The 27,268-nt window shown below is 31.7% G+C and overlaps 1 protein-coding gene across 1 annotated transcript; it reads right to left on the reverse strand.

Moving 5' to 3' along the window:
• Positions 1–26,377, reverse strand: LOC124538764 (glycoprotein 3-alpha-L-fucosyltransferase A-like). Its single transcript, XM_047115945.1, has 8 exons — positions 26,140–26,377; positions 12,081–12,324; positions 11,380–11,528; positions 8,472–8,712; positions 8,000–8,197; positions 5,416–5,648; positions 2,208–2,379; positions 1–1,875 (listed from the first exon to the last, which is right to left on the reverse strand). The coding sequence occupies exons 2-8, from the start codon at positions 12,249–12,251 to the stop codon at positions 1,693–1,695; spliced, it is 1,347 nt and encodes a 448-aa protein (XP_046971901.1). The 5' UTR covers positions 12,252–12,324; positions 26,140–26,377; the 3' UTR covers positions 1–1,692.
• Between the last annotated feature and the right edge of the window lie 891 nt (positions 26,378–27,268).

The following is a 27,268-nucleotide window of genomic DNA, read 5'->3' on the forward strand; positions in this document are numbered from 1 at the left end:
TTATATGTAAAAAATAATATAAAAACAAATTCGTTTATTTGTACAAATAATAAGTAATATATTTCTCGTAAGCTCGCACTTGTTGGATAGGGAATTGGAAAGAGGCTTATCGAGTAAAGTATAGAAATAAAGAGCGTAGGCAAAGAATATATCCACAGGTTTTCAGTGTGCATGAGATACATTGGTTTTATATCAGTTTTATTTTTATTTAACAAAATACTGAACTTATGTTGCGTTTTGTAATACATTGATAATTTAATAGAAGATCGCATTGAATTTCACAAAGAAAAATAATATAAAGTAAAAACCTTTGAATTAAAGAAAATAAACTATTTTTGTAGTACCTAAATGCTCTGTATGGTCTAAAACTCCCGTTTTTAATGACTATGACATTAAGTATTACTAAAACGTATATTATATTTAAATAAAAATAAAGAAAAAAATAACAAAATTTTAAAAACATTACTGATTTTACTGTATCAACAGTATTTTAATAAAAATAATAAATTAATGTCTTTTCTTAGAAATATAAATATTTAACATAAAGCGTATAACAATATCATCTAATCCTAAAAGTATCCATTTCTCCGACAGAAATATGCGTATCTTGCATATAATTAAAACTTATCAACGTTTTTATGTATTGTGTTAAGTAGGTATTTCATTTATCAGGTCTCGTTCACAAACATTTTATGGTAACAACGAAGTAAGCATAAATAATTTAACAATTAATTCAAGATTATTCTCGTTTTTCAAGAATCCTCGATATAGTAATTGCAACTATAACATGATTCAAAACATTCTATCGACGCAATTCATATATAATATAATACATAGTATACTATGTATATAGTAAATTCAACGCCGCCGTGGACAAATATTCATAATGGACGCGAATAGTAATTTATTTTTTTAAATTACGATAGCTGGAATGTTTCTGATCTAAGTACAATTCGCAAAAAAAATCTAAAAATCTTGGCGTACAATAAGTACACAATTCAATTAACTACATTAACATAATAAATACTTACTAAAAATACATTGTGGTGTATTTTTTTTAACTGAGATGGTATAGGAAAATTTTAGCCATAATGATAAATGATAAAAGTTCATTTTTGATACAATTATTGTTGCTGCTGTAGCCTTTTTTTAATGCTGTAACATGTTTCGGCCAAACGATACTTTTTTTGTGAAAAATAATGTTCTTACAACAAAATATACACATAATTATATCCCAAAGATACATGGTAATTTATCGTATGGACAATGGCACCTATCTGCTTTATTTTTAAAAGATTTAGCCACATACTGTCCCATTTAAAAAAAAACACGTTATATATAATATTTTATTAATACTAGATATAAATAAAAATTAAGTAACACTTAATATTTTGTGCTTAAGAGAATGAGGTCGTCTTTTCAAAGTAATCCACGTTAATGATGCGATTTTGATTTAAAGATTAAATATTTATCGATACTTCATGCGTGGTTAAATATTTTTATAGGACCATCTTTGGGCTTGCCATTTACAGAGATGTGACGATAAAGCTCGAGCTTAATGTGCTTTTAATGACTCACAAAATCAAATTGCTTTCGAAATGTAGGTACAATGGTGCTCTACGGAGTTCTGCCGTCAGCTTGTCTCTGGGTTGTCAATTTAGAATTAAGGGTTTTTAATCTATGGCTAATTGATTATGGCGGGTCTCGCAGGCTTTGCTGGTCTCGCGTGGCGCGCCACTCAGTGCGCGTGCAGGCGCCGTCGCGCCACCACGCTTGCACGTCGGTGTAGTGCGCGCTGCGCTGGCGCCGCCCGTTGGCGTGGACCATCGCGCACACGCGACAGAAGAAGTACGTATTTATAAACTCGCCTGTGCCCTGTAAGCCGATGTATGTTGAGTAGTCGTCATTAAAAACGTTACAATGATTAAACTTTGAATCTCAAGTCGAGGCAATAAGAGTTATTGGGTTTTTCAGGATAGGCTGAGTTAGGAAATTAGCAGTACACTTCGCCTTAGAAAACACGTCAAGTCATTAATCTTGAGTCTGATTTTGTGATTTGCTATTTCATCTGACGATTTAACTGATGGTAAAGATATTGCTCTTATAATTTTGCATTTTAAAAATGCTACTATACATTTGGTCTCGACCTTCAGACCGATATACCCTTCAAAAAGCCTTCAGTTATTTTCTAGATAATTTTAACTTACTTTCCACTTGAAATATGAGTTGTAAAGTGTGTCATCCTCGTCTAAACGTCGCAGATAAGCAGCTAACTCTTCCGGCCCTGCGAACTCTTCGACGTGAATGTACGAATTATGTGGCGCCACTGCCGCATATTCGGGGGGGCGTGCTCCCATTACTATGGGTACCACGTCATGTCTGGTAAATAACAATAAAAATGATAAGTACATTGTTATAAACAATATTTATAATAATATTACGAGACGAACGGTGCAAAAACAGAGGTGGTTTCTGTTGATTAAAGTGGACGTATTAAAAATATTTTTTATGAATTCCCATTTTAATTCGAAAAGGGATTCTGTCCTTAGGGCGATGAACAAGATTTTTGGTGTGTTATTTACATTTTCCTATTACTTAGGGCTTACCATTCGATATTTACGTTGAGCGGGAATCTATTTGAATAAGTAATACTTAACGTACGGTATTGAATATAAAGCTAGATAAGTAGGATAAAGAAGAAGATAGAGGATTAGAAACGATACGTGTTTCTTTTAAGGACGAATACCCACATGTGCGATGTTAAGTCGTATCGTGCCACGATTTTATTTGGTGGTAGGGCTTTGTGCAAGCCCGTCTGGATAGCTACCACCCACTCATCAGTTATTCTACCGCCAAATAACAGTACTCAGTATTATTGTGTTCCGGTCTGAAGGGTGAGTGAGCCAGTGTAACTACAGGCACAAGGGACATAACATCTTAGTTCCCAAGGTTGGTGGCACATTGACGATGTAAGGAATAGTTAATATTCCTTACAGCGTCATTGTCTATGGGCGATGGTGATCACTTACCATCAGGTGGCACATATGCTCGTCAGCCAACCTATACCATAAAAAAAAAAAAATTCGCGCGTTGCAATTAGAACTTAGACGCTTTGTTTTGATAACTTAAATATATTTATTATTTTTTTTTACAAAAGTATAGTACGACACAAATTAGATGTAGCATCGGAAAATGCAATGGAATGAAAATAAAACCGATTACTGCCGATTTACACAACCAATAGAAATAGCTCCCTAACGCGCCATTCGACGCTATTCGTTGTTATAGAATCCCGCGTCAGAGAAAGCGAGTGCATGTAAATCGACCGGTCAAATTGACGAATATAGTAAGTCATATGATATTACAAGTTATTACGTTTGTGCAAAGATTATATTCACTTGGGAAATAAATATTGATAATTTGGGATGGCGTACTTAATTCGGATGTGATCGGTTTTACGAATTTTGCCGATGCGACATCTAAGTTGTGTCGTACTATAATATTTTGTCTGAAACTTTATCAGCCAAAAGTGATACCAATACTGACTCCAAAAATAATGGAATCGTATGAAAAAAATGAAAAAGAATGTGATCAATTCGGATTTTTATCGTTAACCTCTTATTTTTATCAGCATAACGGCTTAAAGCGATTTATACACTAAGAAGACAATTATTATGATTTGATAGTATTGAATTCAGCTAAGAACTAACAAGATTGTTACATGGTGCTTGAAATTAAATCTGATTAGAGACATATCATTGTAAATTAAAAGAAGAAAAATGATGACAATGATAAGGATCCAGAGGTTACACGTAGGCAGTATTTGATGTGTACGAATGGTAAGGTATCTCATTGGGGATGTCGCATCGTGGTACGATGTACGACGTGCCCGGTGCCGTGTTGTGAAAACTAACGGTTCGGTTTTAGTGTTCATTCTAATTTAGAATACTATTAGTATCATTGTGTTGCTATTTTTTACTACAACAACAACAACAACAGCCTATAAATTCCCACTGCTGGGCTAAAGGCCTCCTCTCCCTTTGAGGACAGGGTTTGGAACATATTCCACCACGCTGTTCCAATGCGGGTTGGTGGAATACCCATGTGGCAGAATTTCTATGAAATTTGTCACATGCAGGTTTCCTCACGATGTTTTCCTTCACCGCTGAGCACGAGATGAATTATAAAGACAAATTAAGCACATGAATCAGCGGTGCTTACATGAGTTTGAACCCGCAATCATCGGTTAAGATGCACGCGTTCTAACCACTGGGCCATCTCGACTCTTGTTGAATTTTTTACTCATTTCAATTTATACTTTTTTTTTAAAATAATACAATTTGTATTCCTTAATATATTTTAATTTATGTGCAGTAATGAAAAAGCTGTGATTTTGTCAAGATTGTCAAGTTCTGCAAATCATTCAAATAGTTTATAAAATTGAAACGACACATGTAATTTTGTTAGAAAATATAAATGGGTCGTTAGTTTTTTCATAATCATAAACGTAGGTATACGGTTTGAGAACTTTCTTATCGCTATGCCCTTGAGGTAACAATAAATTCGTAACGATTATTTTCTGATAACATTTTACAGTTGGAAAAATAAAATACTTAATAATTAAAACATACACTTATCTATACATACAAGAAAAATTAACATACATAAGTATTCGAATGTTACTATCACTATTTTAAATAATCATAACGTTGCCAAATTTAATTGTTACTTTAGAAAGTAGTAGAAAAAAGCCTCTCTCCATAGACTTAAGTGATCTGATGGTCTCGTGGAAGGTAAAATGAGTATAACATTAGGCGATATTTGATTGTCTCATTAGAGCGGCTAAAAGAGATCTGTTTCTTTAAATTGAGACATATACTATGTGTAGCAAATGTTGTAAGACGCAGATTGTAATTGTACAGGGATTTAGTGGCTCTTCCTTTACACATTTCCAATGTCATTAAGGTGCTACGAACCAAAGATATTCTGACATTCCTATAACTCTGAGGCGAGACTAAGAGGCGATATGGTCCAGCGGTTAGAATGCATGCATCTCAACCGATGATTGCGAGTTCAAACCGAGACAAGCATCACTGAATATTCATGTGCTTAATTTGTGTTTATAATTCATCTCGTGCTCGGCGGTGAAAGAAAACATCGTGAGGAAGCCTGCATGTGTCTACATTCATAGAAGTTTTGCCTTGTTATGCCTTGAATATGTCTATTCCACTAACCGGCATTGGAACAACATGGTAAAATATGTTCCAAACCTTCTCCTCAAAAGGAGAGGAGGACTTAGCCCAGCAATGGGAAATTTAGAGGCTATTAATGTTGTTGTATATAACGATGCGTTTGTAGCAATACTTGCTCATTCATATAAGAGAGTGAAAATATTGTAAAAGGTGGAACACTTACTGCAATCCGTTAACGAAAAATTTCTCAGTGACGTAATCACGACAGTTTGAATTTTCGAAAGCGAGGTAGAACTTATATTCCTTATCCAACATTTCCAAGCAGTTGGGATCAGCGCGCGGACAGTGGTGCGAGCCGCATGCGCCATAGATATCTACCGGAATGAACTTCGACAGCTGTCTGGCGTACTGCAGGCGACGGTTCCTGGCGTGGCAGTTCGAGACGAACCATGCGACCTGTGATTAAAGTACATGTTATTATTTAATATGACAGATCGTTCAATAAAAACATATAAAATACTGTGTTTTTCAGTTTGAAATAGTAGTGTATGTTTGTAATACTGAAGTAGCCCTTTTTTACTCAATGCATATGTGTATGTACACACAGTACATATACTAATCTCTGAAACGTTTGGACCGATTTTGACGGGACTTTACTGGCAGATAACAGTTATAATAAGGAGTAACTTAGGCTACAGTAATATTGTTTTGTTAAATTCAAACGCTTACGCCGCTTCACAACTAGTTTTATATATATATTGACTCTATTGCGGCAAGTCTTTCTTTAGTCAGTTCGAACAAAATTTTTTTAAATTATTCTATCACTAAAATCTGTTAGTTTTGAGTTGGCATTAGATTGTAAAACGTGAAACGTATGAAAATTTTCAATGGTAAGCTGAGTCAAAGGAGATTGTTTGATTGTTACTTATTTTTACGGCGAAGTAAAATATAACAGATAATTATAATGAATATTTGAGTATCATAATCAAATATTCATTACATATAATTTTTCTTCTTTTGACGACCTCCATGGTCGAGTGGTGTGTACACCGGTTTTCATGGGTACGCCACTCTGAGGTCCCGGGTTCGATTCCCGGCCGAGTTGATGTAGATTACCATAAGTTTTCTATGTTGTCTTGGGTCTGGGTGTTTGTGGTACCGTCGTTACTTCTGATTTCCATAACACAAGTGCTTCAGCTACTTACATTGGATCAGAGTAATGTATGTGATGTTGTCTCATATTTATTATTTATTTATTATTTATTTCTTCTTTTTCTGTATTCAAACTAGCTTTAAGTGAACATATCGGGACCCAAATCGACAAGCAAGTTTCCAGAACACGTTATCATAAATTTATAACTCACTAACCACCACCCAACACCCACTAATCGAATTATTTCTATTAGGTGAACTTCAACTCTGACTGTAAGTACGGTTTTTAAAATATAAGCTTTCATTCTGCGATAAATTTTCAGCTATATATTTATTTATATTCATTATATTATTTACAGTGATAATAATGTGTAATGTTACCCTGGCAGAAGAATGCCTATAATCGCTAATATTAAGATCTCTTATTCTTGATTTACTACATCGAAGGGATACTCACACCTATCTCTTCTCTTCTTAATAATTTATCAATTGACTAATTTCATTATCATTTTACTTTTTATATATCATTGTAATTTTCTGCCTACTTACAATTTTCAACTTCTCTTGCGTGTCTATTACAACTCTATTGATTAAATATCAAGACTATGAAACTCACTGCAGTACTCGATCGACACTAGCAAGTCTATTTTAATTTTCAAGAAGTTCAAAGAGCATTTTCGGTCATTAATCTAATTCATGCGATCAATAATTCATTTACCTATCTTTGTATTTACGTGTAGTAAATTATGACCGATTATGACCTCAGTACTAATTTAAAAATATTATTTATTATCTTCTTAAATAAGTGACTTTTTTTTACTTTCTGACATAGATCTCATTTGTAATGTTTATTAAAGCTTCACAAATCTGTTTATTTTCTGGAACCTTATAAATAAGAAAAGCATTTAATTGTACAGGAAAATAACAGGTCGAGCTATAACTTTTAATTTTTAAAACTTGAGGTACATCGTCAAATTAGTTTCATGATGTGGTTGTGAAAAATAATAAGCTCGATTTCATATTTAATTAATCTATCGCATCCATCAATATCAATATCAATATCGCATCAAGAAAATCATATCAAAGTACCTCGTCATTGAATGCACAATACTCTGCGGGTATTATTTATAAAATATACATATGCAACCTGATGAAATCATTATCAATGCGCAATATTTCCTGTACTGATAATAAAATACCTGTAATTTGATCGAACAAAGATTATTATTTGATAGAGTCACTTAATGACTTAGTAATGAATATTTAGATGCCGTATGTGGTAGGCTCTATGTATTTGGAGTTGATTTTGTATTTGGAAACTGATTTTATTGTCGTATTAAGCATTCCTTACAAGAACGTGCATGTATACATGTACGTGTGTTCTTATGACGTACTTGTATGTATATCGAATAGTGACTCTGTGGGAGTCTGTTTTATTTGTGTAATTAATGATGTTACAGGTTTAAACAAACCGATAAAATGTGAGTCTTTGATTAAAATAAATTTAACATTGAGATTTTTGGTAAACACATTACGTATATATAATTAAAACTTTGCCAAAACGCGATTGAAAATTTGTTAAGAACAAAAAAACACATTGAGAGGACTAATTTATGTGTCATGGTCAAATAATAAATGAATTTAAAAAAATGTACCTTTTTTGTTTTATTTGCTGCATAGTTCCTTTCTAAGTCTTTTTCTGTGTTCAATGCATCGTGATAAACCCATCGCTCATATGGAGCAACTATGTCGGAATCCCGACGATAGGTCGCCGTCCAGTTGAATACGTCCAGAGACGTGGGGCGAAGAGACGCTGTGTGGTACGGACATTCTAAATAATATAATATCCAAATCTGAAAGCATAAACATCGAACATCGGAATGAAGCCCGCTAGGTCCGAATGTAATATATGTAATGCATATGGATGGGCTTATTAAATAAGCATACGTTTTGCATACGTCAATTAATAATTATTTATTACTGAATAATATATTAAATACTATTTTGTTATGATTAACAAATATGAAAACTAGGTTAAACCATAAATAATTACAAATTGCTGTGTCCTAAATTATTTGGTTCATTTAAATTTTATCATAATCTATAAGACTATATTTATTTCGTTACCTGATTAATTGGTCTTTTAACATTGAAGGGTGTATGGTGGTCTTTATACAAGATAGCATCAGCCGTGGCGGCCTCACGTGAGTCCGCTGTTAACGTGCACCGATCGACGGGGCATTTGTTTCTGATGAACTCGGTTCTTCCACCTGATACACCCCAGGCTCCTAACCCGTTCGCTAGTAATATCTTCTTGATAGGCACATCTTCATCCTTTGGCAACGTATACATTAATTGCTCGACAATCCTGTTTGACAAATGTAAGTGTGTTAGCTATAATGTTAAGCAATACATTAAATTAAGATGAAAAGAGATTTCTCTTGATACCTCAGCCTTCACTCAGCAGTAGTATTAGCTTGCATTGTAACAGTTTAGATTCGAGGATAACATAAGTGATTTAGAATAGCTGAGCATTACGTTATGCATTCTGTAATTATACAATTTGTAACAATACATTGGTGTGATAATTTTGACCAAATTCAGAAACGGCGGACAAACCACAGTTTGAACAGCCTAATGTGTATGTAAACATTGATGAACTCTATTCCCTCAGTTATAATCTAATGGGACGGAATGTTACGAACAGAAAGAGTATAGACATAGATTTTATCAACAGCTTTACGTACTTTCCGAACTATGGGAGTGTACGTTAACTTCCAACCTACGTACCTCTGGAAGTTGGAAGCTGCTACTGTGATTTTATAGACAGAGAAATCCAATATCATTTTATTGGCCTAATCAGGGATTTGAGGCCAGGACCTCGGAATCTATACCTAGTCATTAGACCGACGAGGCATTACGGAGTAAAAATTATGGACTCGACTGCAGGGGAATATACAAAATCGAATTTTAGAATGTTATACACAGTGGCGTAGCTATCGTAGGGCCAGTTGGTGCAATGCACCAGGGCCCCAGAGTTAAGGGGGCCCTCTAAACAAAACCTCTAGCTTCTGAAGCTAGAGAATCACGAACCGCACAAGATTTATTATTTGTATGTATCTATAATTTTGAGGGGTAAGTTTAGTTAAAGAGGGATAGAAAAGAGGGGATGAGGGCCCGATTCTTTTTCTATGCACCGGGGCCCTTCCTCACCTAGCTACGCCACTGGTTATACAACAGGCGAATGATCGTCAATGTGGAAGTAATGAACGTAAAGGTCCAAATTAAATCTTAGATCGTTACATTTTTAACGATTGCAGCCGATGAGGGACCACCCTTAAATGCAATGCTTGTTTAATATAGAAATTTTAAAATAAACACTCGAATCTCCTTTTTATTGTTATAATAAAATATACATATAATTATTTGCTGAATCTGAGCCAAGTTTTAAATGCAACAAAGTTTTGCTTCGATATTGGCAGTAACAGTTTTGAGAGTCTCTGAAAATAATCGTTTTGAATGTTTTCAGAGCATTTCATTAATATTACGAAGAAAATGTGACCGTTAAACCTCTCAAAATGAGTGTCATATACGTTTATGTCTTTACACAGTTAAACATCTCGAAAAATACAATAAAAAATAAAATCAACATAGTTACAATAAAATGCTTATTTTTCAAGAATTTAGCGTTCGACTCTATATTACTATTGAGACTTAAAATAAGAACAAGTACGAAGATTACGAGTAGAAATTAATTACTCAAAAAAGTTATTTTAAACAGTAAATAAAAATATGAGTCGTTTATGCTACTTATTAGTTTATTTAAAACAGCATTGTTGGAGACAGTACAAAATTTAATTAATACGTATTAGACGTCTTCTCAATACAATCGCAAAGATTGCTTGGTGATCGAAAGTAATCTCATTATATTATTTAGTGATGTCTTCATAAAACTTTAATTGCATCCGTTCCGAACTGCGGATAGAATATAAAAATATTCTATTTAGTACCAACATAAATATTATGTAAATTACAATGTCTTTTAGAAACATTGCTGCGATTTTTGGAGACTGATTACGTCCAGCTAATTTTATAATTATAATAGTATATTAATAAATTTAATAAGACATCACTAATTATTAAAATGAGATAAGTACCTAAATTTTCAAAGTTGTACTATGCACAGCTTAAACTGTTTGGTCTATCGGGATTAAATTTTTCACAGGATATTTTTTTGGAACATAGCTGTTCTTTAGTAAAGGGATTTTATTTTCAAAAATCATCAAGATAACAGTTTATACGAAAAATATTAATTTCTGAGGTAAAACATCGTCTAAATGGATGAAACATGACAAAACTTTGTTTGGAAGTAATATGTTTTTACCTACTAAATAATAATTATTCGTAATTTTATAACGCATTTTTAATACATATATTTATAATGAAATAACAATAATACGTTTCAAAGGACTACATTCTAAAGGATATGACAGGAAGATCATCATTTTTGATCATTTCATGTTTATGAGGAAAAGACTTATTTAGGCCAGGACCTCGGAATCTATACCTAGTCATTAGACCGACGAGGCATTACGGAGTAAAAATTATGGACTCGACTGCAGGGGAATATACAAAATCGAATTTTAGAATATTATACAACAGGCGAAAAATATTAATTTCTGAGGTAAAACATCGTCTAAGTGGATGAAACATGACAAAACTTTGTTTGGAAGTAATATGTTTTTACCTACTAAATAATAATTATTCGTAATTTTATAACGCATTTTTAATACATATATTTGTAATGAAATAACAATAATACGTTTCAAAGGACTACATTCTAAAGGATATGACAGGAAGATCATCATTTTTGATCATTTCCTGTTTATGAGGAAAAGACTTATTTATCAAGTTTTCTATGGATATCTCACCCGTTACCCCGCTGGTTTCTAATATACAATTTTTTTTTTAATAAGTTTCTTTTGTTTTTGTCATTATAAAGTATAATATAGGCTTGTTAAATGAAGTTTTTTACCTGTCATCACCTGGAGAATCTTCGGGGAAGATCTTAGCATGTGGATCATGACGTTTTGGACGCTGTTCGCCTCCAGATATGAACCATGGTCGTTTAGAAAACTCATCACCTTCTTCGTTAAATATAATCTCATTTTCTGTTATAGAGTTCTGAAACAATAATCATATTATGAACCTCGGTATAACGGTTATATTTAAAACTAAATGTTGAACAATCTAGTCGAATAGGCTATTTGACAATGCGAAAAATAAATTGTGAATTATTGTAATCAGTGTATATTATGAGTTTAAAAATGGTTATTTACTAACGAAACTTGAAAATAATACTTAATTTATTCAAAAATCAATAAATAAAAATGTATTTTTTCAAACGTTTGTCACGTGACACAAAACGCTCCTGATTGGCCGGGTTTATGATGAAGTCACTTTCTTGTAAACCTTGCCTTTCTACTATATATACCACAGATTAAAATACATCAAAGTGACGTCACCGATCCCATTGCAGCGCCATATTGTCCAAGTAGCGTTTTCGCGCGTGATTTAAATATGGAATGTTGAATATGATATTTTTCGGCAAACATGTACTAGAAATAAAAAAATCAACTGTTAATGGGTTCCTTAACCTCTACTAAATAATAGAAAATGGATTTTAAAAACCAGTCAAATAGCCTATTGTAATTTATTAGGGTAAAAGATATGTACTTGTGCGTGAATTTCATCTCTGACTAATGCTTGGGTTGATGGTGGTGATGGGAGCCGCGCTGATGTGCTGAAGGGTGGAGGGCGCGGCAGCAGCAGTAGCGCCAGCGCTGTCAGTAGCAGCGGGACCAGCAGCGCCACGCGCCGCAGGATTCGCGCCGCGCGCGCCCACATGCCCAGTCAGCGCGCTCGCCCTACCCGTTTTACTTGTTCTCCCATCTCACGACGTCTATCGTGTCACTAGCATCTGTGAACAAGTTATTCTTTATAAGCTTCTCATTTTCTATTCAAGGGTACATATATGATTTAAGGGGAATAGCGAGAGTAGAATGTATGTAGAGTAGAATGTGTAGTTATGAGGTGTTAATTGTCGAATGCGAATAATAATTCGCATTCGACAATTTCGTAGAAAGCTTAACGAGCTTTCCGAGATACTAAAATGTAAAAAAAGCCAAACTCCGGACTGCTCGTGATAATTTTTGGATGGAAAAGCTTCATTCGCTTAGAATTTTTCTTCAGTATTAAGACCCACTCCGAAAATTTGTGAGTTTGACATTAAATTTTTTTTATTATTATTGTGACCTAATTAGAAAAAAAAATATTTTTTTTATAAAGCTTACAATTTAAAGTATTGTTTTCCTAAATATTGTGAATCGATATAACGATTGAAAATATTTTAAGTTAAAATAATTCGTTTAAATGAGAATAGGCAATGGAAGTTTAAAACTTCAATGAGAGTATAATATACAGATGTGGATAACATTGTCAGATATATATTTGAATATGTTCACCAATACCCACTAAAATATTGCGATAGAACAAGCCTCGTATCCCTTTCGAGGTTCGAATGTCCGAAAGCCTTACCGAGAAGACTTTAGTTTCGTTTTAAATGATTTAATATTATTAAACCCGCACTCTACTCTTCACCTGCTCCTCTTTCTCAGATCAGGCTGTTAGTTCATGTTCACATAGTATTTCTTCAGTTCCTTTGTCATTATTAAAAAAACTATTTAAGAATTTATCATAACTTCGTGCTTTATGCATGTTTAAGTTTTAGAATAATATATAAAGTTAGTATCTAGTCTGCATTCATAAAAAATATAGTAAATATATATTTAAAAATAGAGTAAAATTGCCTTATTGACAAATATAAAATTGTTATATACAGTCTATTCAGTTATCTCATTTCATTACTACAAAATATTCTAAAAATGTGTGTATATTATACTCAAAAGTTGATGTGACATTAACTTTGATGTCATTAGATAAACAGAATTAGACGTGATAATTGATATCTACAAAGAGTTTTTATTATAATATTCTACGTCTATTCCTAAATTAATATCAAAATCAAAACATACTTCATTCAAGCCGGCTTTTACAAGCACTTTTGAATCTGATGATACCTATTGGAATGAATATTTGAATATATTATGTAATCTTCTCTCTTCTATACTCGCCTATAAAATCGTTCGTCCTGGGGTCCAACATAACTACAAAAATGTATATACAGATTCTTTTCTATTCCAACTGAGACATTTTTTTAATACAAATTTACCTTAGCTTCATCGTAAATTGACAATTGGTTCTGATTATTTACAAAGTTTACGATACCATATCGATTACATTCCGATCCAACTTCGATCGAATCCCAACAGGATCGTTGCCTTAGTAAAATAGGTTTTCAATTGATTATTAACAAATACGTTTTGTTTGGTTTGCTATAGACTGTTAATTTTTAGTAGAATTAGTCCATAATGATTATCAACGCAACAAAATCTAAAAAAGTATATTAAAATAAACTTGAAATTGCACCATTGATTTGAGTTACAATTATTTCTTTTTTCAGGATATGTTCAGCGAGCTTTAATAAGTAGGTTTTATCGTCCATCCTACAAAAAATCTATTTCATATAATCTTTGGAATGTACTTGATAACATGTATGATGCACCGACTATCGCAACTTATTCCTATAACTTATTAAGTAAGGAAATCGAGGGTTCATGAACTTGACAATGTTTATTAGTCAATGACCCATCGGCGTGGCGGCGTCACTCGGGGCGCTAATTTGTTACGGTTTTTCACTATTCTTAAGTACACATACTAGAATATAATAATAGTAACTCAAGTAACGGTGATCTTCAAATTAGCGTAATGGCACTTCTAACTGTTATTTCTATCTTAGATATGATATACTTATTTAATAATCGCTTAAATGTACTCTTTATATATGGAATATTATTATTTAATCATATTTTATGTAGCATATACCTCCGTGGTTGAGTGGTGTGTACAATGGTTTTCATGGGTACGCCACTCCGAGGTCCCGGGTTCGATCCCCGGCCGAGTTAATGTAGATTATAATTAGTTTTCTATGTTGTCTTGGGTCTAGGTGTTTGTGGTACCGTCGATACTTTTGATTTTCCATAACACAAGTGCTTTAGCTTGTCTCATATTTGTTTCGTATATATTAAATAATAATACATAGAAAAAAATATTTTTATTGATGATTCCACAAATCATAGTAATAATACTTCCCGCTGGCAAACATCTGCCCGGGAAATCGGAATCTTACAAGTACACAAGCATTTGGTTGGGCGAATAAAATATATTTGGTTTTCTGTCAAGTAATTGTCAGTTGTAATCCGAGGTCGGTTGGTATTACTTTCTGCTAGGGCTTTGTGCAAGCATGTCTGGGAAGGTAAAACTTAGTCATCAGATTTTCAGCTATGCTGTTGAGTAAAACAGCATGTCCATGTCTATGTCTAACAGCAAAGCCTGTGTGCAGTGGTGACCACTTACCCTCAGGTAGACTATTTGCCGTTTAGCCTAATTATATTGAGCCGAGATAGCCCAGTGGTTAGAATAGTGGTCAGTGGTCAGTATTTTAACCGATGATTGCAGCTTCAAGCCCAGGCAAGCACCACTAAATATTCATGTGCTTGACTTGTATTTATCATTACCTCGTGCTTGGTGGTGAAGAAAAACATCGTGAGGAAAACCTGCATGTGTCTAATTTCATAGAAATTCTGCCACATGTGTATTCCACCAACCCGCATTGGATCGGCGTGGTGGAATATGTTCTGAACCTTCTCCTCAAAAGGAGAGCAGGCCTTAATTCAGCAGTGATTACAGGATGTTGTTAAGACTTATATAATATACAAAAAAAGTCATCCTTTTGTGCCTCAGTTTGTAAACACTGAGAAATAAATAATAAACATGATTTACAGATATACGATATAATAAAAATAGATTTTTATGTTGCGCCAGCAAAATGGTGCTTTCAAAATGTCTGAAACAGTGACACTGACGAAAAATCGAACTCTTTGTGATGTAAACATGATATTTATATTTAAGAATAAGTTTTCACTTTTCATTTATGAATAGTTCGCTTCGCTTTAGTTCTCGAATAGCGTCGCTAGTGTTTATCTTATTCGTGTACCAGAATACCATAAGAATTGTATTTAATACCTAAAAGTGATCTACAACGTTTTCGTAAGTTATTACAGTTTTCTACGCTATATTGCTTCGAAAGTACCGAATACAATAATTTGTAAAAAAATGTTCTTCTTTTAATTAAATGTTTATCATAAAAGTAAACAGTGTATACTTACTTGATATTGAATAATACGCTCTTATGATAATTACTATGCTTTTATTCAAATATAAAGAATTTGAATAAAAGTATAATAGATACATTATGTACAGTACTAACGTACTTGAAAACGCGTCGAAGTATCTATTGTTCAAAACATAAAGCGATCGTGACGCTTACTAGCTTGTTCTCTGTTATAAATATTGAATATCAATATTTTATCAGCACGTCTGTTACGAAACACGTGAGTTCCAATAGCAAGACTTTGCTAGTACACAAGTATTCATCAAGTCCGACTTTATTCGCAACTTTGAATCAAATAATGTTTATAAGGACAGAAGAAAAAAATACTTGAGACAAAATACTGAATCTAAATAATCAATCTTTTATACAAGCAAGTCGTAAGGTATTGCTCGATGCGTACACAATTGATTCATTCAATTATAGAATGTACGATTAAGAAGATGTTAAACGATTTTGCTTTTAATTAGACATGCATCAATGTTTGATAAATCTCTTCTTCACTTTACTTTCGATTTTTTTTTATATATCTAATATAAAATAGTTTTAAATATCTAAATAATACACTAATTTTAATCAGAATCAAAATAATTTAAAATTATAACTAAATTACTAAAGATAAGAATCTTTTATCCAGCCTGGATTCATAATTACGAATTAATGAATCTATACAATATTGTTATCGAAGTAAGATAAGGGTAGCAATGGACTATAACCGCCAAATACGTGTAATATCACATTGCAGAGCTTTTGAATTGTGCGAGGAAATTTTCTGCCAGGGGTTTGGAGTTTATCAGACGCCTGCAGGTCCAATAAAGATATATTTTTTTTTCTATATGCAATTCTAAAAAAATATTTTTATATGCACACTAATAAAAGCAAGTATAACCAAATACTTGTATATGTATGGAACATTTTGAGGTCGGCGTAGCGTTGAGAAATGGCCCAACTTCATTTGCTGGTTCAGTAAAATATCAATAAATAAATAAGAGGAGACACACATAGCATAAAAAGGTCACTTTCTCTGTCCCTATATCCTTTTGTATGCTTAAATCTTTAAAACTACCCAATTAAATTTGATGCGGTTTAATAGATAAGAGTGATTCAAGAGAAAGGTTTTTGTATATAACACATGGATACTATAGTAAAGAAACACTGATAATTGTAGAAGTTTGTAATGTGATGTAAATAAACAAATTCTGTAGTATAATTCGTATCGGTATTGCACCCGTGCGAAGCCGGGGCGGGTCGCTAGTTTGGTATACAACAAACAACAACAACAACAACAGCCTGTAAATTCCCACTGCTGGGTTAAAGGCCTCCTCTCCCTTTTGAGGAGAAGGTTTGGAACATATTCCACCACGCTGTTCCAATGCGGGTTGGTGGAATACATATGTGGCAGAATTTCTATGAAATTTGTCACATGCAGGTTTCCTCACGATGTTTACCTTCACCGCTGAGCACGAGATGAATTATAAAGGCAAATTAAGCACATGAATCAGCGGTGCTTGCCTGGGTTTGAACCCGTAATCATCGGTTAAGATGCACGCGTTCTAACCACTGGGCCATCTCGACTGTAGTTTGGTATATTTTATATAATTATAAGGAAACTGGTACATTATTCAACGAGTTATTAATACACTTACTATGCAAATAAGCTTTAAATATATGTTCGCACGTGAAATTGATGAAATAACCTGTGCCATAACTGACATTTAGTCATTACATTATCATTAACTTATTGTTTATTAAGTAAACGTACGTAAAACTGGACGAGGCTAAGAGATAAAGGCTTTTTTAGTAATCCGTTTTATACTATTTAGTATAATTAATTCATTAACAGAGAAACATTGGAAACCTTCGAATACGCAGTTAAAAAGAGAAAACTATATATAAAAAAAATAACAGTTTCTAAATTATTTTACAACAAATGCCTCAGTACGAAGAGGGATAACCTGCTCGATAGCAAATACGGAACACCAAAAAGCCTCGTTTTTGAAATCCGGATATCAATAATTTAACACATTTTTTTTCGTTTCAATTTACATTTAAACAATTCAAACACTATATTTAGTAAGAGCTATCCTTCCCGACGTTATATTGTAAAAAAATATTCGATACATATCGCAGCGTCACCTTCAGAGTCCAATGTGAATCGTCGCACAAAAATATACTCAAAATCATCAAAACCCATTCAGTCATTAAGTGAGCTTTTATACAAACATACAGAAAATAATAATATGTATAAAAATGTCCTGAAATTACATTGAAGACTCATAATTATTAGAACCTTTACGTATTATGTGGACTAGGTAAAAAAACGATATTTTTATCAACGTTACGAGCGATAAATGTAACAGATAAAGGCAGTTATCCGCTAAGCGTCGCCAATACAAACTTGCATAAGTGTCGTTTAAATAAAAAACACAGCACCTATATGGTATTTTTACAGCACTTGGATTTGATAACAGTCCATCCAAGGACTGTATTAATCTATACTTTACGTCTCGGATTACCAACTAATAACTATATGTGATAACTAGTGTAATGATTTTACAACATTTAGTATTTTTTGTAAAAATGAACCTCAGTTGAATCATAACTAAATCGGAACCGAATTGATACGATGTAACCGTCCGTATACCTACCGTAACGTCAAAACAGTTATGTATTTATATAGGTGTAGGCATACTAAAAATATATAATTAAGTATATCACATAATAATATATAGTTGATACATAGATATTATTTTGATTTTATTGAATTCAAACAGTTAATAATACCTATATTATAGGTATTATATTTTATATGTTTTCAAGAAAGAATTATAATAAACCGTATGTGTAGAGGCTACTTTGAAATAAGTAATCATTTATGGAGAGAAACATAATAATCTAAATATATATAAATTAATTTTAATAAATATGTCATGGTAAAAACTAATAACGCCTCTTTAAAAAACAATTTTATTTGTGGAAAAAAGAAAATATTAATATAAGTTAAAAAAGTTCACGCTTGTCATTTAAACTCTAAAGTGTTTTATTGTATTTCCCCAAGATTAAGAATAATCTCTTTAAAGTACGTGAAACTTTTTTAAAGATATCAATATACTTACATTATAAAAACTAACACTCGTTTTAATGAAATGAAATAAAAGTAAAAAACACATATAAATTTCATTACTTTCAAAAGGCGTGGGGGTATTCATTAATTAGCTATAGGTTATTAATAGTCTTAACTTAGAGAATAGACTTTCTTGATATTCAAAAACTGAAGAATGTTATTGCAGCCGACTCAAACCTGCCAGGGTTTTTAGTGTCTTATGTCCTAAGGTATTACTTTACCTGGTGTCTTACCTGATTTATCTAAGTGGTCAAAATCGCTCATAGACATATCGTCTACACGACACTCACATTGCGGAACTAAGATGATTGGTCCCTTGTGTTTGTAGTTTCACTAGTTTACACACTATTCAAACCAGAATCGAGGAATATGTGATGAGAGATAATATCTACACCATGGGTTTTAATCGAGTAGGTAATACTTTTACCTCGAATACCTTTTTGCGACAAAGCCCGACATTTACGATTTTGTAAGAATTTTAATTGATACAAAACATACAACATTTTTTATATTATAATCGATAGGTATCATGCCGGAAGTTAGGTGAATTATTATATCTACAATACCATATCAGAAAAATGTTCACACAATCAGTTCAGTTATTTATATAGTTAATTCCACTATGATTATGATTTTATATCTACCATAGAGTACCCGGGCTGACAATCTATACTATCTATATGATGATGTCGTCCAGCCGGTTTCGGTCACGATGGCCAATCTCATGGGAGAACATCCAACTACACAGGACATAATATAGTGCACAAGATTGTGCGCAAACCTTGGTGTCTCTATTCCTTCACTTTAATATTCCGATGGAACTGAAAATCTGACACGAACGAAAGCGTCAAGGCGCAAGACTTGCTTTCTGAGCTACAGGTGTACACACTTCAAACTTTCAGACTTTAGGCGATTACTGAGAATTTTCTACAGAAAACCCAATGACTAACTATCGGCACGACCTAAACTTTAAATCCAGAACCTATATCTGTATAAATGGTTGTATTGTGAAGTTATTTAGATATTTTCAAAATCGACTATCCTAAGTTCTAGATTTATCTATTTCAAATGGTTTTTGAAGATTTGGCAGGGCTCAATTTTTGTTTTTTTTTTTTTAAATAATGATCCACAATTGTGTATGCTTATAAGTAGATGAAAAAGCTAAAATACCACAAAGTCCCCCTTTTTACGGTTCGTAGGCGTATATCTTCAGGCACTTGTGAATGGGAGTTTTTTGGTAAATTTAATAAGAAATTCGATGATACGATAAAAATCAATGCTCCTTAAAAATATATATATTAAAAAGGTTATCATATAATTACGTATTTAAGGTCATTCTGACTATCTCTTTTGTTTTTTTTTTAATAAACGGTGATATCGTTTAATGAAACTAAATTTATTTTACGAGCTTACTATATGTTTTTTTTACTGTCGCTTGTCTGGTTATATGTATTTACAACACTTTGCGTATCTTTGAGCGACCTATTTACCTCCGTCTGTTTTGTTTGTATAGGCGTGTGATGCGCCAGCACACTCCGACAGATGTGGCTCACGATAACAGAGAAAGCCATTATACGTACAAATCATCCTATTTTTAATTATAATTTAATCATCGTAACTAATAACACAAAATATATTTTATTTCGAACCGTGATTTGCCATGTGTTGATTGTCATAAAAATATATTCTGTCAAAGAAAGCTGAAGGTAATTTGTATAGAACCGTTATACTTATTATTGCAATGTAAAAAAAAACTTGTGATAATTTTGAAAAAAATTAAAAAATTTAAGAAAAAATGAAAAAAGCAGATAGTATTTTGCATATATTTTGTTCTATTACAGCTAACTGTTCTAGTTTTTTCTCAGGAAAATAGTATATATAATTAAACTATTTGTTAGATGTATTTTATGTCTTCAGCAAAATATAACAAGGCAAAGGCAATCAATGCACGTACTATAAGCTGTTCCACGTATGCCTTAATAATAAATATTTATTTACTATTTATTATTATTATGTATTACGGAACTGGTCACAATAATAATTATTATTTATTATTAATATGACCAGATCGTTGTTGCATTAACAACAATAATACTAGACCAAATAATATAAAGTGGAGCATAATGTTTCGTCGGAATCACATAATGTGTAATTTATATAAGGCTAAGTTGTTCAGAGCAAAACACTTGAGAGTAGAGCATTTATATTAGTTAAAATAAAAAAAAATGATAACGCTTAAGCTAGATCTCATTGTTTAAAGCTTGAATCAACCAATTTACGAGTATCAAAATATGTTGGATTTGTAGGAAGAATGGAAATAGTAGGTGTTCTACAAGGATCAATTGTAGGTGCTTTTTAATTTTTGTCGTATAAAATGATTTTACTTTTTCAACCGACTTCAAAAAGGCTTCTTGGCTGACACTGACTCCAAATATAACAATACTTATAACTACATTGTATAATCGTAAATCGACTTTTAAGTAGTGTATGTTAAATATGCAATTATTTTTATCACGTTTTAGTGTATTTTTATTTGTTTTAATAATTTAATTTAATAGTGTTTTGTTTGAAGTCGGTTTTTCTTTTTGTCAAAATTTTATTTATACAATGATGTGTCTGAGATATTTCATTATTTTCTGAGGATATTTTATGATTGTTTAAGGTTGACAGAGAATAAATTAAAGTAAAATAGATAATTATGATGACATAAATAAAGCATTATTAGTGTATCATATATTCGAAAAAGCTAACAGATTACAACAATACTGATCTTAAAGTAACCAATGACGAAACATGAAAGTGTGGGTCTGTCTGGTCTAAAACATGTTTATTCATAAGTAGAGTCGATTTTCTAACACAATATACATATATATCATTGTTTCAATGAATTCTATACGAGTGAATACAAATTTAATCTGAAAAAAGATTAACTACTATTCATGACTTTAACTTTTTGATTTTTTCATTATTAAAAAAACAGCGACCCAAAATGTGTTTTACTAAAAAAGAAATGATAAAAATATTTATTAACTGATAGTCCTTTTGTGCTTATCAAAGTAGGATTCCTTTTGTTAATTAACGCTATCGAACTACAAGTTTTAGTAATCAAGAAATTTCGAATAATCATTATAATACCTATAATTTTCTTTTACATGTTACCGCGAGTAATCCTTTCATATATTCTCATTTTTTATTACCGGATATGTATTAGTATGTGCACAGAAGCATGTCTTTTATTACCATAGCTAAGTAATGAAATATCTCATTCATACAATAAATTAGTAGAATAAACAGTAAGACTATAAGCACTAGATATGATTGATATTGATACTTTTATCCGAATAGGTATCTCTACATTAGTATGTTTACTTTATGGTATTTTGATTTACAGTATGTCTAGGTGTCACCAGGTTATGGCTTAGTATTATTTTGTTTCTTGTTAACTCATAACTCACTCACCCTGAGTGAGCCAGTGTAACATGTACGAATGTCAAGGCACAAAGGATCATTTTTTCTTAGGTTTGTGGTACATTATCGACGTGGTTTATATTTTAATAATGTCTATGCACGATGGGGACAACTATAGTTAGTGTTCTCTAGCGAAAAAATATTTGTACTAGTTGTAGCCCGCAGCTTAGCTCCAGTTTTAAGGGGTTGGTTGTCATGTGTTAGACAAAACCGTAGTCTATGTCCTCAAAATGTCATCAAATTCGGTTCATTGATCGTGCAAGAGCGACAGGCATACAGACAGAGTTACTTTCAAATTTATAATATTAATATAGATGAGAATGAGGGTGTGACCTCATAGTCCAAAAAAATCAATTAAATATAAAATCAGTTTAATGATATAAATATTTAGATAAGCCGAATGGAGCATGATTAATTACATCGATAAACTTTAATATTTTGATTAGAATATCATATATCGGTAAATTGTACATGCGTTTGGTTTCTGAAAATACCGATTAGTTGATAAAGATAGTACGGAGAAACGACGATAAAATTTAGTTAGTTTTTTCGTCTATTGTATGTAAATACGATAAGATATACTACATGTTAGATAAGTGTAAGTATGTTACTAACTTAGACACGTGGAATGGTAAAAAAATAAAATATAGGTTAAAATCTAATAATAAAACCAGTAGATTGAGAAATATTTACCTATCGAGGGTGGGTTGATTCGAGTCATCTACCCATTAAGAAGTGATTTGTTTGTACTCGTATTTTAAATTATTGATGTTGGTTACGCGATATCGATTTTCAAATGCCGATGGCGTGTTTTTGAAATCTCATTTCACAGCTCGGTCACTCAGGTCAATGGGAAGGCGTGTGCTGAGAAAATTAACTTTTTTTCTTCATTGGCTTCATGTGACTTCGAGCTGCTAATGAGAATATTACGAAATATACATAATTTTTTTATTAACCTAGCCCGCGTTGAATCCCATATTAGTTACTAGACCAACGAAGTAGTCTGTATATCTCTGAAACCTGGAATATGGCCGTTGTGTATTGTGCTTAAATAATTATGTAATCGTTTTTTACAATGTACAGAATAAATGTATATATAAATTATGTTATAAGCATGGTGATTTACGGGCCTCTTGACGATGTTCGAGGTATTAGCTAGTTATTTATTGTAAATGTGTGTGTAATACACGTCTAGGGTAAGATTTAATGTACATGGTACTTATCTAAATCACACTGGATCACTCAAGTTAATGGAACACATAAAGCAAAACAACTACAATAAGTGCGTAGTAGTATACGGGTAATGCTATTCTAAATTTCATATTACCTATTTCGTTCTTTTTTTTTATAATCATCATTCATTCATTATATCATCCACCGATTCGTTATACGAAAATTAATGTTCTCATTTTTCTTACAAATTGAAAATGACTTATAGTTATTAAAGTACGTAATGTACGATTCGTTCTAAGCCATGAGATAATTGCGATTTGTATGCAATATTTCGTAAGATTCTAAATATATATATAGAATAATGTACGTAATATAACCTCGATAAAAACTGTTCATATAAAATGTTAAAATAACTTTGTATTTCAAAGTATCTGTAATGAAGATCGTCTGTCACTTGTTTTAAACAAAATGCCTTTAGACACGGACACGTAAGTCATTTATCTTTCGCCGTCTGCAGTGCTATTCCGTAAAAACTCACTACGTATACTCTTGAAAAGATAAAACTGATTCACGGTGATACAATATTTTGATTCGTAAGTGTATCCTTTATATATTACAAGTTGGTAATCATATTCACTGGGATTACTATATAAACTATCAACCCTGATAGATTTAGAAATTTAAATGATTCCTGTATTAAATAACATTTATCTCTTATAAACTATGTATGGTATTAATAATCTTTAACTTATAAATTTCTTTCTTCGGTAACAACTGTTAAAACAGGAAGCGTAAAACAACTTAAGTACATCTTCTCATAGTCTATATATAGATATTTATTATTTTAAATTTTAAACACAATCTCATTTAGATCGTACCTTACCTATATATTTTTATTTTTTAGGTTTATTTTATAAAAAATTATGTTATTACATAAGTTAATTTATTAATTATAAGATTAATTAAGACATATAAAATAAATTATGATGATGACGAAAGATTGTGAATGTACCGTAGTATAATACACTGTAGATATCCTCCCTTCCCTTACAATTCCTGGGATAGATATAATATAATGAACAATAGTTATGATACAATATAAATGAGGAAACTAATATAATGTAAGTTTAATTACTTATTTAGTATGCGCCATCAGAATTATAATTTCTTGCGCTAATGTTAAAGATTTAGTATATTTATGGAATAGGAAGTACTTAAGATGAGTCTCATAATAATAAAAATAACCATGAAAATGATCGTCTGAAAAATAAAGTATGTATAAATATTCTTATGTATAATATGTATTCAATGTTCGAAATCATGTAAATTGTTGTTATAGAGGTAAATTATATTTCTATTTTGTTTTGCTTTTGTAATACCTATATATATTTCAAAAATTACTACTGCAATTTCGGCAACAGCAATGAATTGTTTAAAAAAAAATAACACCACATCAGCTTGATTAGATACTGTTTCATAGAGGGTTAATAATGTATTTGTTCAGTTTATAATAAATACCAAAAAAGATTAACTTAAAAGCAAAATAAAAAATATGTATAATAACTATAATATATATTTCATAAATTTATATACGACGTACTGTTTACAAAAGGAGCAATTCCTTTAATTGCCCACTGTGGCGAGCGTTACTTTCTATCCTACAGAGACACAGAATACTGATTTATTTAGTTATCGATATTTATTAATTTATTGATTATCCAGGAGGTTTTACAAAAATAATTGTACGTACACATAAGTAAAAAAGAGGTGATGCTCACAATCCAGTGGGAAAATGGGTATATTAAGTAGGATATATGTAATGTATTTATAATATAAATAAATTTCTCTCTATTTAATAAAAATATTATCGCAGGCAATGACATCAATTATACCCATACTTATTATAGTCGTGAATTGTAATGTAAGATACGAAATTTAATTTTGTGAGTAATTAAGTGATCCATAACAGAAAAGTATTATCAACAAAACTACTGAACTAAGCTGAGTATATAAAAATATATTTTTTCTACTTTATTAAAGATGTAAATCAATTGTAATTGTAACTATAAAGAAACCAAAATTATTAAAATGTAAAGGTGAAACTTACTAAATACGATCTATATATATTACCAATCTTTCAATCAACTAGGATTTATGTTACCGAAAATGTTTAGATTAATAAAGTCGAATACAAGCGTTGAATGACGATGTGGTTTCATAACTATAAACAGCTATGCAGAAGCATGCGAACGTTGTTTGAGTATCATAAACATATGGACTGATGGCGAGATATACCCACAATGATACGGATACTTTAGTGCTCAATTGTAATTATAATACGTGCAATGTTATGAGAAAAAAAATATGTTTGATTTTATCTCAATCTACTATCTATAATCAATATTACGTACTTATACCAATTGGATAAAAAAACACCTTTTAAAAAATAAATTTGATTGCTTAAAATATACTTAAGTAATATTATACACCTATATTTTTTTGATAATAAATTATAAATATACAAAAAATCGGCCTGTTCTCATTAAAAGTGAAATAAAAAAAGATTGTTTTGTTAAATTATTATTTTTAAATATTTTCTTTAATATAATTATGTAGAATATATTCTTATTTCCTGCTAAAATATAAATAAAAAACAAAATAAATGTTATGAATGGACTTACGTATTAACATGTATCCCGGAAAAAACTTCTTATTTAATATAAAATGGTTTAATAGTTTTGTTAGATTATATAGGTACTTTTCACTGTTAGTAATTTGTAACACAAAATTTTCACAATATAGTCGGGTGTGTGCACGTTTCACTGTTCATCGATAGAGGCGCGCGCTTGCCGCGTTTTGCGACGGGTTATTGGCGGCGCGCGGTAAGTGCGCGCGCATTTCGTACCGTCTGCGGCATATCTCTGCATTGACGTGACGTACGCCGGCATTACTCGGACACCCCACAATGCATGCTACTTCCGAGTTTGGACATAATATTATCTGATTCCTTATAACTTTTATCATAAAATATTAATAATGTACTTAGTTTACCTGCAGTTCATTTAGGAAATTAATTGGATTATTATTTTCTATATGTTTTGTGAATTTTTTGAATCTTTTAAATAAAACAATTCAATTTATTTATATTTGTCCACGACCATGTACACGTTTGCATTAAAAAAAAAAATATTATAGCCTCTGTTACTCCTTATTATATCAGTTATCTGCCAGTGAAAGTTCCGTCAAAATCGGTCCAGCCGTTCCAGTGATTAGCCGGAACAAACAAACAGATACACAAAAATTGTATTTTTTTATTTTGGTATATATACCGTGTATACATACATATGCATTGAGTTAAAAATCCTATTTTAATATTACAAACATTTTATTATATGTACCTATAGATATGCCCAAAATTTTATATTTTTTACCTCTTTGGTTTTTACAAATCGTTCTTAAGACAAACAGATTGCTAATTCTGCTATTAAACTTATATAAATATTTTGATATGAAATTCGTCACGGTTTTTATTGTTTTCAATTATTCTCATAGTCGAAGCTACATACTACAATTATACATTTTAAATACATTTTTATTGTACTGCTTTTAATTTGACTTTGCTAATATTTCACTTAGTTCTAGGGCTTGGTGTAAGAAAATTTGAGTGGTTGAGGTACCTCCCACTCATCATAAGGTATCATTTGTAGGGTGATGCTGTTGTTTGACCTCGAAGGTTGTTGGTGGTTGTTATAGTGACTATTGACCGTCTGGTATGTTCATTTATCTGCAAATTGACAAATTAACACCTAA

Source organism: Vanessa cardui, chromosome 21, assembly GCF_905220365.1.
Source record: "Vanessa cardui chromosome 21, ilVanCard2.1, whole genome shotgun sequence".
NCBI lineage: Eukaryota > Metazoa > Arthropoda > Insecta > Lepidoptera > Nymphalidae > Vanessa > Vanessa cardui.

What these genes read in the sequence shown, in the direction of transcription:
- LOC124538764 (XM_047115945.1), bottom strand. Translation starts at nt 12,251, where the DNA reads ATGTGGGCGCGCGCGGCGCGAATCCTGCGGCGCGTGGCGCTGCTGGTC. An exon ending in GAGATGAAATTCACGCACAA is followed by an intron (nt 11,529 to 12,080) that starts GTACATATCTTT and finishes TTATTGTTTCAG; the next exon opens with AACTCTATAACAGAAAATGA. An exon ending in ACTCATATTTCAAGTGGAAA is followed by an intron (nt 1,876 to 2,207) that starts GTAAGTTAAAAT and finishes ATCGGCTTACAG; the next exon opens with GGCACAGGCGAGTTTATAAA.